Source organism: Balaenoptera musculus, chromosome 11, assembly GCF_009873245.2.
Source record: "Balaenoptera musculus isolate JJ_BM4_2016_0621 chromosome 11, mBalMus1.pri.v3, whole genome shotgun sequence".
Classification (NCBI taxonomy): Eukaryota; Metazoa; Chordata; class Mammalia; order Artiodactyla; family Balaenopteridae; genus Balaenoptera; species Balaenoptera musculus.
The window spans coordinates 40,926,516-40,940,567 of record NC_045795.1 but is presented as its reverse complement, the minus strand read 5'-3'; the positions used below and the strand labels follow the sequence as shown (position 1 = coordinate 40,940,567).

Genomic DNA, 14,052 nt, shown 5'->3' with positions numbered 1-14,052 from the left:
GTGCCGCCATATTGGTGAAGGTACTGGGACCGAGGTTGAACGGAACTCCCTGTTCTCGCGGGAGCTAGAGGCGGGACTGCCACGTCCGAGCAAACCGGGAAAGGAGAGGATTCCGGAGCCGGTGAGAATTCCCTGTTTTTCCCTACCGTCCTTTTCAGGCCTTTTTCTTCATTTAGTGGGTCATAGAGACGAGGGCGCAGAGAGTCCGTATAGTGGAGGATCAAAGCCTAGAGCGGTGTCCCGGGGGCCCTGCATCAGGGATGGGGTTCCGGATAAAGAAAACGAGTCTTGGGAACAATGTGGGTGGGGACAGGATGGAATGGGGAAGCAGCCCATAGAAGTGGACAGAGGGCGCGAACGGAGTAGAGCGGACCCCTCATAGATATAGAGTTGAGGGTCAAGTGGAGTCACTATCTCTGTCCCTCTGGTCAGCGTGATGGCCAGAGGCCTGGGGGTCCCCCACTGGGTGGCCGTGGGACTGCTGATCTGGGCGGCCTTGGGGCTGCTAGTAGCCGGACACGGGGGTCATGGCGACCTGTACGAAGACCTGCACGAGGACTTCCAGGGCCACAGCCACAGGCACTCACATGAGGATTTCCACCATGGACACAGCCATGCCCCTGGCCACACTCACGAGAGCATCTGGCATGGGCATACCCACGGTTACGACCATGGGCATTCACATGAGGATTTGCACCATGGCCATAGTCATAGCCACTCTCATGAGAGCCTCTACCACCAAGGACATGGACATGATCATGAGCACAGCCATGGAATCTATGAGGAGTCTGGGGCTCCAGGCATCAAGCAGGACCTGGACACTGTCACTCTCTGGGCCTATGTGAGTCCCCCAGGGATGGGGCAGAGGGGAGCTGGTTCGGGATTGTTGGGAAACCCCACACCACTTGACCCCTGACTCTCCCTCACCAGGCACTGGGGGCCACAGTGCTGATCTCTGCAGCTCCATTTTTCGTCCTCTTCCTTATCCCCGTGGAGTCAAACTCCCCTCGGCACCGCTCTCTGCTCCAGATCTTGCTGAGTTTTGCTTCAGGTGGGCTCTTGGGAGATGCCTTCCTGCACCTCATCCCTCATGCTCTGGGTAAGTAATCTCTAGCTTTTACCTCAAATCTTAATGTATTTCATGCTTTGGATAAGTGGGTTCTTTCCCCTTTGTGATCCCTGACCTTCCAATATTCTCCCAAATACACACCCCTTGGGTGGGGTATTTCCTCATCTGGCTTTGTCTCCCCCTTCCTCCAGAACCTCATTCTCACCACCCTCTGGAGCAGCCTGGACATGGACATTCCCACAGTGGTGAGGAAGGGGCAGGTGAAGACGTGGGGTTGGGGTGCTGGGGAAGGTCTATCCCTCCCTATTCTTCTCTTGTGCTTGGGGAGGAAGAGTCTGAAATCCAAATCTCCTTTAATGTCTCAATGTATCCATTCCTAGGCCAGGGCCCCATTCTGTCTGTGGGACTGTGGGTCCTCAGTGGAATTGTCGCCTTTCTCGTGGTGGAGAAATTTGTGAGACATGTGAAAGGAGGACATGGACACGGACATGGACACGCTCACAGTCACACACATGGAAGACAGGGTGAGCCCAGGAACAACTTTCCTGAAAGCCACCTTGCCATCTCTGAATCTCCTCATTTTACGGTTCTTAGGTGGGAGAAGACTACCCTTATGAGGACATACTGGCAAATTTCTGTTCTCCACTCTTACCAACTCCTTTCTTCCCTCAGAGCGTCCTTCAAAGGAGAAACAGAGCTCAGAGGAAGAAGAAAAGGAAGCAGGGGGGTCGAGGAAGAGCAGAGGAGGGAGCACAAGGCCCAAAGACAGGCCAGTGAAACCTCAGAACTCTGAAGAGGAAAAAGCAGGTTCAGGTGAGGGCCAGGGTTGCATACGCTTGGGCAAGGGGCATCATCATGAATCACATGGAACAGCACTGTGGGTGATGGCAGGTGTCTGGAAAATACTGGGGCTGGATGTGAAGTGGTCTCTGGGGGGCTGATCAGGGCTGAGACTAGGGGTGATGAATACCTCTAATTGTTTCATCTTCCTTTTCTCCTGTAAAAGACCTACGTGTATCAGGGTACCTGAATCTGGCTGCTGACCTGGCACACAACTTCACGGATGGTCTGGCCATTGGTGCTTCATTTCGAGGGGGTCGGGGACTGGGGATCCTGACCACAATGACTGTTCTGCTACATGAAGTGCCCCATGAAGTTGGGGACTTTGCCATCTTGGTCCAGTCTGGCTGCAGCAAAAAGCAGGTTGGTGATGGTGTGCACCAAACATGGTTGCCTCAAGCCCTTTATCCCCCGCTAACCCACCCCAAACCCAGACTGCCACCCATTAGTTCCAAACAAGTTGTACTACAGGCATACCTCGTTTTATTGCGCTCCTTTATTACACTTAGCAGATATTGCGTTTTTTACAAATTTGTAGCAACCCTGCTTGAGCAAGTCTATGGATACCATTTTCCCAACAGCATTTGTTTACTTCATGTCTCTGTGTCACAGTTTGGTAATTCTTGAAACATTTCAAACTTCGTTATTATCATATTTGTTATGTTGATCTGCGATCAGTGATCTTTGATGTTACTATAGGAAAAAGATTCCAACTTGTTGAAGGCTTACGTGATGGTTAGCGTTTTTTATCGGTAGAGTATTTTTTAACTAAGCTACGTACATTGTAGGCATAATGCTACTGCACACTTACAGGATAGTGTAAATATACTCATTGGGAAACCAAAAAACTCATGTGACTTGCTTTATTGTGATGGCCTGGGACTGAACTCACAATATCTCCGAGGTATGCCTGTATTGTTGACAACGGATCCTCTAGAAACGAGGGGGAAGAAGTTCTGTTTCTTTGTCTTGTAGCTCAGTAGTTCTTGAACTGTGGTCCATAAGCCATCTGAATGTTTTATGGGGGTCTTTCACACCATGCCCCTGACCCTGACCTATTGGGTCAGAAGGTCTGTGGAAAGGACCTCTTTGATCTAAGATTTTTCAGTGTCTATTCTAGATCCCCCTCTTTTTGCTTTACTATTTAGTTTCTAAAGACATGCATCCTATCCATGTACACTTATACCCCTCCAGCCACGTCTAAACCACTGATAACCTTTAGATGTTGGTGAGTGCCTCTCTCTCTCTTTTCTGCCCACCAGGCGATGCGTCTACAGCTACTGACGGCAATAGGGGCACTGGCAGGCACAGCCTGTGCCCTCCTAACTGAAGGAGGGGCAGTGGGCAGTGAAGTTGCAGGTGGCACAGGTCCTGGCTGGGTTCTGCCATTCACTGCAGGTGGCTTTATCTACGTAGCAACGGTGTCAGTGTTGCCTGAGCTGTTGAGGGAGGCATCACCATTGCAATCACTTCTGGAGGTGCTGGGGCTGCTGGGGGGAGTTGTCATGATGGTGCTGATTGCCCACCTTGAGTGAGAGGTGGGGTAAACCAGCCCCACCCCAGCCCCAAACCTCTAGCCTCTAAGCCCTCCAGGTCAGGGGTCTGTGGAAGTTGGGGGCCCTGGCCTGGGACATCTGCCAAAGGAGGGAGTTGTATCCTAGGGAGGTGGCGACTTTGGCTTGAAAGCTATCAACATTTGGCAGTCTTACAGGGGCTGCAGAGGTGAGAATGACAGCCCAGAGGGACCATAGTGTTGGGCATGAGCTGACCATGTTGTTGGGTTTGGGGGCTAAGTGGGGCCATGAAGAAGGCTGGAAGAGAGAGGAGTCATGGCAGCCTACCCCATATCCCCCACCCCACCTATTCACAGAGGACCAAGCTGCCACACACTGGCTTCTCCAGGGTCCACCTCCCTCTCTCCCACCTGTTGGTGGAAACTCCAGGGAAGACCAGAGCCCTGAAGTGGGTAGCAGAAGTCGGGGATAAACGTCAATCGTGTGTCCTGATTTGGGAGTGATTGGGGGGGAGGGGGGCTAGTTGCTACTCTCATGGCCTGATTTTTTTTGTTTGTTTGTATTCTTTTATATCACTGTTTGAATGGAGGAGGAGGGGTGATGACCGGAAATAAAGTCCTTGGATCTTCCGCTCCACGCGCAGTCTTTGTCTTTTTGGGGGGAATGGGGGCCCCTCTTCTCCCGGCTCCACTGGCCCCCAAGCTTTGGTGTCTGGCCACGCCCCCGCGGTTGGAGGTCCGCCTGCCGGGGTGGCCGCCAGTGCTAACGCTGGCGGGTCTTCGATTGGTCCGGCTTCGCTCTCGCCGCGCCTCCTCTGCGCTCGGATTGGCTCAGTGCTGGGGGGTCCGCCCACTCGCCACCCGCCATGGCGTCTCAGCTCCGGCTCCGCTTCGCGCTGGCCCTGGTCACAGGTTGCGGGCGGGGGGAGGGGGGGGGAATCCTCTCCCAGGGCGGGTTGGTGTGCTAGAGTGACGTCGGGGCGCGCCCTCGGACTCTACAGCCGCTGTGGCCTGTGGTCCGAATTTTACTAACTTTGCGCCCTGTTGACCTCTGACCCCTGCCCACTTCTCCCTCCCCCCCTCCCGCGTGTTCTCTCCCATCTCAGGTGCTGGTAGCGGCATCGGCCGAGCAGTCGGTGTGCGCCTGGCCGCTGAGGGGGCCACTGTGGCCGCTTGCGACCTGGACGGGGCAGCGGCACGGGAGACGGTGCGGCTGCTGGGAGGGCCGGGGAGCGACGAGGGGGCACCGCGCGGGGCCCACGCAGCCTTCCAGGCTGACGTGTCCGAGGCCGGGGCCGTCAGGCGCCTGCTGGATCAAGTGCAGGTGAAAAAGCGAGACGACCTCGCCCCCTTTAAAGCCCTAACGTTGCTCTACAAGGTTTTTTGGTGTGTAACCTACCCCTTACATAGGCCTGCTTTTCTCGTCCGCCATCTGTCGTTGTGTCCTGTGCGGGCATCACCAGGGATGAGTTTCTGCTCCACATGTCTGAGGACGACTGGGACAGAGTCATAGCTGTCAACCTCAAGGTGGTGATCTCTGAACCCATGACTTCTGGGCCCTCTAGCCTGGGGAGGGAGTTGGAGGAGTGTCACCCCTGCTGATCCTTTCTGCCTTGTTACTTTCTCCCCCCACCCGCAGGGCATCTTTCTAGTCACTCAGGCTGCAGCCCAAGCCCTGGTGTCCAGTGGCTGTCCTGGCTCCATCATCAACATCAGTAGCATCGTAGGGAAGGTCAGGCTGAGTTGGGACGAGGTCAGCCAGCTAAGTGGGCACAGAGAGGAGAGCCCCTCCTTGGGACTCCCAACTTAACCCCAATCTCTGGCTCACCCAAAGGTGGGGAACGTGGGACAGACAAACTACGCAGCATCCAAGGCTGGAGTGGTTGGGCTGACCCAGACTGCAGCCCGGGAGCTTGGACGGTTGGTCAGACACCTGGGGCCATGTGGAAGGTCAGAGGGAGGGTCAGTGTTCAGTCCTCTCTGGAGTCAGCAGCCACTTTCCTTTCCACAGACATGGGATCCGCTGTAACTCTGTCCTCCCAGGGTTCATTAAAACACCCATGACACAGAAAGTGCCACAGAAAGTACTGGACAAGGTAGGAGACTGTGGGTGGAGGGCAGAATCATTCAGAGAGCCAACCTCTCTGGGCTTCAGAGAGAGGATGCTGGGCCCAGTGAGGGGCAAACTGTAGATATTCAGCAAGTGTAAAAGGAATGAAGACCGAAGTCACAGACTCGGTCTACAAAAAAGAAAAAACCCATGAAAAAACTTCCACTCACACATGAGTGTTTCCTTACAGGTGACTGGAATGATCCCGATGGGACATATGGGGGACCCTGAGGGTGAGCACTGACTGCAGAGGGGGCCTGAATGAAGAGATCCCAAAGTTTGTGGTATCTGAGAGGGTCTCACCAGGATTGGTGGTTGGGGGAGGGGTGATTCTGATAGGAGGCTACTTTGGGTCTGTGAGTGAGTAGGATTCTGCCCTCTCCCCACCATTCCCATAGATGTGGCAGATGTGGTCGCATTCTTGGCATCTGAAGACAGTGGATACATCACAGGGGCGTCAGTGGAAGTCACTGGTATGAGGCCATCAGGGGGAGGAAGAGGGCAGAGAAGTGGAACCCAGAAAGCAAATGAGGGGAGTCTGGAGCCACTGAGGGAAGGGCAGAAGTTCCCATAGGCCAAGGACAGAAGTGGGTGCCTCCCCCCCAGCCCATTTGTCTCCACCTATACATCTGTCCAAATGTTTCTGCCCCTCCCAGGAGGTCTTTTCATGTAACTGCCTCAAGGACCCTGGACTCTGCTCACTATCCCACCACTCTGCCGGGCCTCCTGCTGATGAGGACTCTGAGTTCCCAGGCTACAAAAGGGGTGGCAGTGTATGGCTCAGGAATGCTGAATATGGGAGGCAGGGGCGCTTGTGACCCTAATAAATTCCAAATCCTCTTCCCTGCCACCTCCGGTTCTTCTTGTGTCCAAGTCCTCAGACCCTTCGCCACCTCCCCCTCCTTTCCCTTTCGCGAAGGATTGTTCCCTTTCACTGCCTGGTCTCCCAGGGCAACCCCCGCCGCCGGGTATGAGAGGAGAGAGTGTGTGTCACTGTGTGTGCGTGACACTCTGGGTCTTTTGGAGGGAGGGGGTCTCTGCCCCACCCCCTTCCACTGATCCTGCAGCCCTAGTCCCCTCCCCCAATTCCCTGGGTCCTTATGGTCCCCAAGGGTGATTTGTTCATGGCCCCATCCTAGTATCCAGTCTAGCCTTGGGAGGGGGTCTTGGAACAGGTGGCCCTCCCCCACCCCTCTCCTTTCTCTGAGTCCCCCCCCCTCCCCTTTCTCTCCACCTTACAATAGCTGCAGCCGGCCGGGGGTCGGATGGGGGGGATTAGGGGAGGGGGCCAGGATTAGGGGAATGGGCCAGCCGATGAAAGGGGCTGGAGGAGAGCAGAAGGGAGGGAGGGGGCTGGGAGGAGGAGGAGGAAGGGGAGGGGGTCCGCGCTAATCGACTCTGGAGCCCACATAAGGACTGGCCACGGACTGAAGGAGAGGACAGGGAAGTAGGGGGGAACTGGGGGAGGGGGCGAGGGGACCCACTGCTGCCTTGTCCCAGAAAGAGGCCACCCCCTGGCAGTTGCAGCCCAAGTCCGGGAGCCCCAGTTCAAGCTGGAGGAGACAGGACGCCCATCACGGTCTCTTTTCCCCCGTATCCCTCTCATCCCCTGCCCTCAATGGGGATCGCTCTGCCCCTTCCTCTTCTCTTCCCTCCCGGTCCCCTTCCTTTACTGAGAAGTCCTGGAGGAGACTTCTGCCCGCTTCCCACTCCAGACATTCGGCCCCTTGTGCCCCCCACCTACACGCGCACAACCCCTCCCCGATAGGGGCCCCATCCTGTGTGTGTGTGTGTCCCTGCTTCCGCGTGGTGTCTCCATTCCCCCATACCTCCCGTGTGCCTCCCTCCCCCGCCCCGGGCCGCGGCTCCTGATTGTCCAAACGCAATTCTCGAGTCTCTAGCTCTGGCCGAGAGTTGAGTCTGGACGTCCCGAGCCGTCGCCCCCAAACCTCGAAGGGAGAGCGGGTCGGAGGGTATAGGGAGAGCCAAAGCGGAGGGTGGAGCAGGTCACCAGGGTGGTAAGGGAATCCCGGGCACGTCGGGACTTAGTTGCGTTCACAGGACTGAAGGACTGTAGCGGCAGAGGCTCCTCTGCAGCTTTTTTTTCCCCGGAATCCCGGGCTGGGGTTATGGAGAAGTTGTGTGTGGGGAGGAGGGGCGCCCTTCCCCAGAGCCGCCAGGGGACGCGGAATGGGGGAGGTGGCCCCTTTTCCAATTCCCTCTGTCCCCTCCCGGGGTCCGAGCGATCCCAGGCCCCGCCCTCCGGAGCGGAGGCCCCGAGTGGGGGCCTTGGAAGGGGATAGTGGCTGAGGTCGGCCGCGCGACGGTGCTGGCCAGGGGACGGAAACCGCGGTCCCCACGTGGCGTGGGACTCTGGGGACGCCGGCTCCTCGCGGGGGCCGGGGGGAACCCGGGCGTCCACGTCGCGTCCCACCCGCGCCGCGACTGGCGGGTGACGTCTCCGCCGGCGGGGGGTGGAGTGGAGTGGAGGGGCAGGCGGAAGTGACGTAGGGCCCCAGCGCCCGGGCCATGGCGGCGGCGGCGGCGGCAGCGGGAGCTGCTGTCTGAGCAGCGGCTGCGGACCGAGCGAACTCGGCCGGGGAGCCCGGGCCCCGGGAGAGGCGCTGCGGCGGCGGGAGCGCGGACGGCTGGAAGCTGGTAAGGGGCCGCGCCGGCGCGGAGTGGGGGGCGGAGGAGGGGAGCCTAGGGAGGGCGGGGTCTGCGCGAGGGGCGGCCCCCCTAACACCCTTCCTCCCCTTCCCCCTTCCCGCACTCCCCAGCCTACCTCTTCTCCTCCCCGGCGGTGGAGACCTCGTGGGGGTCTGTGCCCGGTCACCATGACGACGCCGGCGAATGCCCAGAATGCCAGCAAAACGTGGGAACTGAGTCTGTATGAGCTCCACCGGACCCCTCAGGTGACAGGGATTCTCCCTTTACAACTTACTCCCTTTCCCCAGACCACTCCATCCCCAGACCCCCATCTCACAGCCTCTTTTCCATTTTTTGCCCCATTCTGCCCGATTTCACACTCCCTGGCCCTACCTTTGAATCACCTTAATCTTTCAAAGCACTTTCACATTTATCTCATGTAATCCTCAAAACAGACGTGCCAGAGAGGTAGAGCAAGTATTACTATCTTCATTTGAAAGATAGTAAACAGGCTGAAATTACCTTCCCCGTTCCTCAGTTCCGCATCATAGGTCAGTGCATTTAAGACTCACCTTGGGAGTTTATTAAAAATGGAATTCCCGCTGGCCCCTACCTGTAACATTGTGATACAGTAAAGGGATGGGACCCCAGAATCTGCATTTTTAACCTGCATCCTAGGGGATTCTGATATAGGTAGTACCAGGACTGCAGTGTAAGAAATTCTGTTGACCAAGTAAGTCTTCCACAGATGGCAAATCTGTGCCATGCCCATCCCCAGGCCTATCACCAAATCTCAGATCCTCCTATTCCAAAGCTCCTGCTCTTAGAATTCCCAATTTCCTCAAGTGGCCAACGTGAGGTACCCAGATTCTGATATCTCACTGTATTTCTCAAGACTCCAATTTCATGGACCACTTGTTTCTAAAACCCCTTTCCCCCCAACCCACCCACCACCTTTCCACTCATCGACGCCTCCAGGAAGCCATCATGGATGGCACAGAGATTGCAGTTTCCCCTCGGTCACTGCATTCAGAGCTCATGTGCCCCATCTGCCTGGACATGCTGAAGAATACGATGACAACCAAGGAGTGCCTCCACCGATTCTGCTCTGATTGCATTGTCACGGCCCTGCGCAGCGGGTAACAGGAGGGACAGGTTTGAGATGGGGGGAGGGGGCAAGAGTTGGACCCTCCATGCCCTGGTGATTGACTCCTCAGGGCCTCCTTTCTCCCATACCAGGAACAAGGAGTGCCCTACCTGCCGAAAGAAGCTGGTATCCAAGCGGTCTCTGCGGCCAGACCCCAACTTCGATGCTCTGATCTCTAAGATCTACCCCAGCCGGGAGGAATATGAGGCCCACCAAGACAGGGTGCTCATCCGCCTCAGCCGCCTGCACAACCAGCAGGCGCTGAGCTCCAGCATTGAGGAGGGGCTGCGCATGCAGGCCATGCACAGGTTCGGGGGCCACGAAGAAGGTGGCAGCGGTGCTGATGGGACAGATCCGTGGGTCAGACTCCTGGGGCTGTCTTTGCTTCTAAGCCTCAGCATCCTGAGTGCTGATCACAGTCTTAACTGTCACGCCTGGAGGTCATGGATGTAAACTGTAGCTTCTTAGCAACTGGTACTACTGTTCTTAAGGAAATAGCTCATCTTCTAACTTTCTAGAAGTTAGAACAGTAGAGTGCTTTTTGAGCATAAGCTCTGAGTTCACACTGCTGGGAATTAAATCACCTCCTAGGCCAGCATCACTCAGTCTTTAATGTGTATCCAAATTACCTGAGAGTCTTGTTAAAAATGCAGATTCTGATTCAGTAGGTCACAAGTTGGGCCTGAGATTCTGCATCTCTACAAGACTGTGCTACTGCTTCTTGGACCACGCTTTGAGAGGCAAAGAGACTATGGTCTCAAACTAGTTATTTAACCTCTCTAAGCCTCAGTTTCCTCAGCCATAAAATAGAGATGATATAATTACCTGTGTCCATAGGATTTGTATAATTTGAGGCAATCAGTGCAAAATACTTAGCAATGTGCTTAGCACGTAGTCAGTATGTAATAAATATTAGGTATCGTCATTGAGATTTCCCTGATCTCTTAATTCTCTGAAGTTTAAAATGTAAACCCTTTATCCTTGGTGCTTTCTAACCTCGACCACTTGTTTCCACAGGGCCCAGCGTGTGAGGCGGCCGATGCCTGGGTCAGATCAGACCACAACGATGAGTGGGGGGGAAGGAGAGCCTGGGGAGGGAGAGGGGGATGGAGAGGATGTGAGCTCAGACTCCGCCCCTGACTCTGCCCCAGGCCCTGCTCCCAAGCGACCCCGTGGAGGGGGCGCAGGGGGAAGCAGTGTAGGGACAGGGGGAGGTGGCACTGGTGGGGTAGGTGGGGGTGCCGGTTCTGAAGACTCTGGTGACCGGGGAGGGACCCTGGGAGGGGGAACCCTGGGCCCCCCAAGCCCTCCCGGGGCTCCCAGTCCCCCAGAGCCAGGTGGAGAAATTGAGCTCGTGTTCCGGCCCCACCCCCTGCTCGTGGAGAAGGGAGAATACTGCCAGACTAGGTGAGAGCCTCGTCCTTCCCCAGACCACTGAGAAACCAAAGGTCTCATGATCTTCCATCAGAAGTGGGCTTCGCCCAAACCCAGAAAGAATCCCTAACCCAGAGGCCCTTTGGGAAATCCCCAACTTCCCTTCTCCATTTGAGGCTTCCTGTGCCCTCAACCTGCCCTCTCTCCCACTCCAGGTATGTGAAGACAACTGGGAATGCCACAGTGGACCATCTCTCCAAGTACTTGGCCCTGCGCATTGCCCTCGAACGGAGGCAGCAGCAAGAGGCGGGGGAGCCAGGAGGGCCTGGAGGGGGCACCTCTGACGCCGGAGGACCTGATGGGGGAGGCGGGGAGGGTGGGGGTGCCGGAGGAGGTGACAGCCCTGAGGAGCCTGCCTTGCCCAGTCTGGAGGGTGTCAGTGAAAAGCAGTATACCATCTACATCGCCCCCGGGGGCGGAGCTTTCACGGTGAGAGCCTCTGAGGGCAGCGGTGTGAGAGAGGAGAGGAGGGAGAGTGGCCTGGGGAAGCAGAACCGAGATCCTGACCTCCTAACTGACCAGCCCTCTTCTCCCTCTGCATCTCCCATCTCCCTTCTCTGTCTGTCCTTCTTCCCCATCATCCGTGTCCCTGCTTTGCCCCATTTATTATTCCTTATTCCTTTTTCTTTTCTCCTCTCATTCATTTCCTTTACCATCTTTCCCAACTTACTTTTCTCTTCCCTCTCCTCCCCCTTCCACCCCCTCTGTAGACATTGAATGGCTCGCTAACCCTGGAGCTGGTGAATGAGAAGTTCTGGAAAGTGTCCCGACCACTGGAGCTCTGCTATGCCCCCACCAAGGATCCAAAGTGACCCCTCAAGGGGACAGCCAGGGTATGGGGACCATGGGGTGTCCCTGAGTCCTGGCCCACCACCCAGCTTCTTTGTCCCCCAGAGCCCCCCAGCCCAGCCAGCCAGCAAGAGGACACAGATGAGGACACGTGGCTTTTATACAAAGTATCTATATCAGATTCTTCTATATTGTACAGAGTGGGGCCTGTGCCCCCATCTACTGCCTTTTCTATTGCCCCCAACCTCCCATCCATGCAAGATGTTGGGAAGGGTGAAGAGCCTTTCCCTTCATGCCCTTCTACCAACAACAACAAATTTGCTTTTTTTTCCTCTTTGAAACCTGTGGTTCTGTGTCTCTATATCAGGGGGGTTACTAGAAGGAGAGGAAAACAAAGATCGGGGAGGGAACCCTAGAAATCATGTAGAATCAGCCTTGGAAATGGGGAGGAAATGTCAAAGGGTATTCACGGTGTGTAGATCCCATTTTCCTGAACCTTCAAATCAGCAAATGTGAACGAAAATAGGAAGGACCTGTGAAGCTGTAAGAGACAGGGTGGAGAGCGGAGAGGTGTGAAGTCAGATCCCAAGCTTTCCCCCTATGACTTGAATGCCCAGGCTGAGATCCCGGGTTTCAATACCACAGGGAAAGCAGGAAAGTGGCTCAAGAGGGTGACACGGCAGGCCCGAGATGTCTGGAAGGGGAATAATTCCTCGTCCCTGCGAGAAGCTGGTTTCTAAAGCTGGAGAGAAAAGGCGCAGATGGGGGGAGGGCTGCGAGAACCTCCCTGCACATATCCCGCCCCCGGGTAGCCTCCCGAAGAAGACGGGCAGGGCCGGGGACTACAGTTCCCGGGAGCGAGCGAGCTGGTCGGTGCCCGCCGAGTCGCGGGGCCGAGCCGAGGGAGGGCTGCCCGGGAGTTGTAGTTCTGTGCCGGTCCCGGCGGCAGCGGAGAGCAGAGGTGGGGGCGGCCAGTAAAGCGCTCGCTGCTCCGCACCCCCCACGCCTCGAGTTCCGCGGGCGGGGCCCGGGGTCAGGGGCCCACGTAGCGCGCCGCGCCCCGGCGAGGTGGGGTGGATCGCCTCTTCAGGAGGGACTGACGCCGCCTCCCGCCACCCACTTTGGCCTCTCTGCCCCTCGCTTCCTGTTTCCGTTGCCCTTCGCGCCCCCACCCTGCTCCGCCCCAAATTCCCGAAGCTCGCTCAGTCTCGGCCCTAGCGGCTGAGGAGTCAGCCTCGGGGTCTGACCCGCCGGCTCGAGGGCACGTCACTCCACGCTTGGCATTTCTCGTTTGCTGCCCCTCGTCCCTTTCACCCTCAGTACGACGGACGCAGGGGGTACCCTCCAGCCCCGGTGACCGGGCGCCCACCCCCGAGACCTCTCGCCCTGTAGAAATAGACAACACCCACTTCACCCTTGTAGAAGCCCCTTTTTACACCCGCCTCCCTGGAGCCCCGAGCCTGGCTCCCCTTTTCTCCCACCTCAGGCATCCAAGGGGGGCGACGCTCCCGGGATGTGAGGGCGGGAGGAAGGTGGGCGTCGCTCCCGGAGTTTCAAGGGAGAGAAACCGATGGGGAGGAGTCGCGGGAGTCTGGAATGAACCTGGCTTCTCTTCTGGTTCCACGGGCTGCCCGGAGCGACACTTCCTCACTCTCCTCGTTCGCGCCAGCCCTACCCGACCCAGCAGCCCTTCTGCCTGTTCCCCCGCCCTCTGGCTTCACGCTGGAGCCGCCTGCGGGCCTTGGTTCCCCGGTCTCTCCTCTCCTAGTGCCCCAGGCCACACCACGGCCCACCCTCTCCGCCGTTCCGCTCCTCGTGCTCCTCCTCGGACCCCTCTCTGCTGCCAGTGCTCTGTCGCCCTCCTCTGCCCCCGAGACGCTGAACTTCACAGGCTGCCTGTTTCTTTAGATGGCACCATGTGAGTGACATACAGAACTGTTGCTCCAGGTCCATCTCCCCTGCCCACAACAAAGAAAAAATGACTACCTGACCTGACCAGGCGTTCCTCTTCCCCAGGGCTGGCAGAAGCGGGGAGGGGAGGGGGTTGCTCAAGTTCTGTTCCACCCCCACTCCCTGGGATAGCTCCCCAAGTCTTTCAGCCTCTGTCAGTGAAGCCTGCACCTTTGGGTGAGGCAAAGTGAGAGACACAAAGTATACAAAAGGGAACCTGATTATTTTGTTGAGAGACAAGATACAGAGGATAAAAGGAGAATAACAACCCAGAGGAGCAAGGTGGAGAAAGAAAGACATTAGATTCAGACTGATCGGGGTCCAAATGTCCACCTCGCCACTTACAAACCACGCGACCTCGCATAGGAAAGGGACTTGCGAGGTGGGGCCCGCAGTTGTGTATTAACAAGCCCTCCGTGTGAATCTGATGTGCTGGGGCCCAGAACCCCTGCAGCAGATGCTCTGGTCCTTACAGAGTGAATGACAAGTGTCCCCTGCAGGAGGGATGCCAGGCCTCAGGGCAGGGGGATCACTGGGAGCCGCAGGGTGGT

At 56.9% G+C, this 14,052-nt stretch overlaps 3 protein-coding genes across 4 annotated transcripts; all 3 read left to right on the top strand.

Moving 5' to 3' along the window:
* The first annotated feature begins 13 nt into the window (after window positions 1–13).
* On the top strand, window positions 14–4,059 carry SLC39A7 (solute carrier family 39 member 7). 2 transcript variants are annotated; one of them, XM_036868846.1, is made up of 8 exons: window positions 14–121; window positions 433–841; window positions 931–1,099; window positions 1,261–1,314; window positions 1,450–1,593; window positions 1,742–1,882; window positions 2,076–2,272; window positions 3,172–4,059. In XM_036868846.1, the coding sequence occupies exons 2-8, from the start codon at window positions 437–439 to the stop codon at window positions 3,442–3,444; spliced, it is 1,383 nt and encodes a 460-aa protein (XP_036724741.1). In that variant the 5' UTR covers window positions 14–121; window positions 433–436; the 3' UTR covers window positions 3,445–4,059. The 2 variants fall into 2 exon arrangements, with proteins under 2 accessions (XP_036724741.1, XP_036724742.1); XM_036868847.1 differs by lacking the exon at window positions 14–121 and having other exon boundaries at window positions 528–579; window positions 947–1,099.
* Window positions 4,060–4,265: 206 nt separating this feature from the next.
* On the top strand, window positions 4,266–6,382 carry HSD17B8 (hydroxysteroid 17-beta dehydrogenase 8). Its single transcript, XM_036869008.1, has 9 exons — window positions 4,266–4,334; window positions 4,529–4,746; window positions 4,833–4,949; window positions 5,062–5,154; window positions 5,257–5,342; window positions 5,434–5,518; window positions 5,723–5,765; window positions 5,931–6,005; window positions 6,189–6,382. The coding sequence occupies exons 1-9, from the start codon at window positions 4,289–4,291 to the stop codon at window positions 6,203–6,205; spliced, it is 780 nt and encodes a 259-aa protein (XP_036724903.1). The 5' UTR covers window positions 4,266–4,288; the 3' UTR covers window positions 6,206–6,382.
* A 1,654-nt stretch (window positions 6,383–8,036) lies between these two features.
* RING1 (ring finger protein 1) lies at window positions 8,037–11,892 on the top strand. Its single transcript, XM_036870442.1, has 7 exons — window positions 8,037–8,190; window positions 8,313–8,447; window positions 9,160–9,320; window positions 9,421–9,636; window positions 10,346–10,735; window positions 10,918–11,191; window positions 11,473–11,892. Exons 2-7 carry the CDS (start codon window positions 8,370–8,372, stop codon window positions 11,572–11,574), a joined length of 1,221 nt encoding a protein of 406 aa, XP_036726337.1. The 5' UTR covers window positions 8,037–8,190; window positions 8,313–8,369; the 3' UTR covers window positions 11,575–11,892.
* The last annotated feature ends 2,160 nt before the right edge of the window (window positions 11,893–14,052 follow it).

Bases quoted from the DNA above. Each gene is read 5' to 3' on its own strand.
- SLC39A7 (XM_036868846.1), top strand. From the start codon at position 437: ATGGCCAGAGGCCTGGGGGTCCCCCACTGGGTGGCCGTGGGACTGCTG. The intron at 1,315-1,449 runs GTGAGGAAGGGG...ATCCATTCCTAG, and splicing joins ACATGGACATTCCCACAGTG to GCCAGGGCCCCATTCTGTCT. The intron at 1,594-1,741 runs GTGAGCCCAGGA...TTCTTCCCTCAG, and splicing joins TCACACACATGGAAGACAGG to AGCGTCCTTCAAAGGAGAAA.
- HSD17B8 (XM_036869008.1), top strand. From the start codon at position 4,289: ATGGCGTCTCAGCTCCGGCTCCGCTTCGCGCTGGCCCTGGTCACAG. The intron at 4,950-5,061 runs GTGGTGATCTCT...CCCCACCCGCAG, and splicing joins TCATAGCTGTCAACCTCAAG to GGCATCTTTCTAGTCACTCA. The intron at 5,766-5,930 runs GTGAGCACTGAC...CCATTCCCATAG, and splicing joins ACATATGGGGGACCCTGAGG to ATGTGGCAGATGTGGTCGCA.
- RING1 (XM_036870442.1), top strand. From the start codon at position 8,370: ATGACGACGCCGGCGAATGCCCAGAATGCCAGCAAAACGTGGGAACTG. The intron at 9,321-9,420 runs GTAACAGGAGGG...CTCCCATACCAG, and splicing joins GTCACGGCCCTGCGCAGCGG to GAACAAGGAGTGCCCTACCT. The intron at 11,192-11,472 runs GTGAGAGCCTCT...CCCCCTCTGTAG, and splicing joins CCGGGGGCGGAGCTTTCACG to ACATTGAATGGCTCGCTAAC.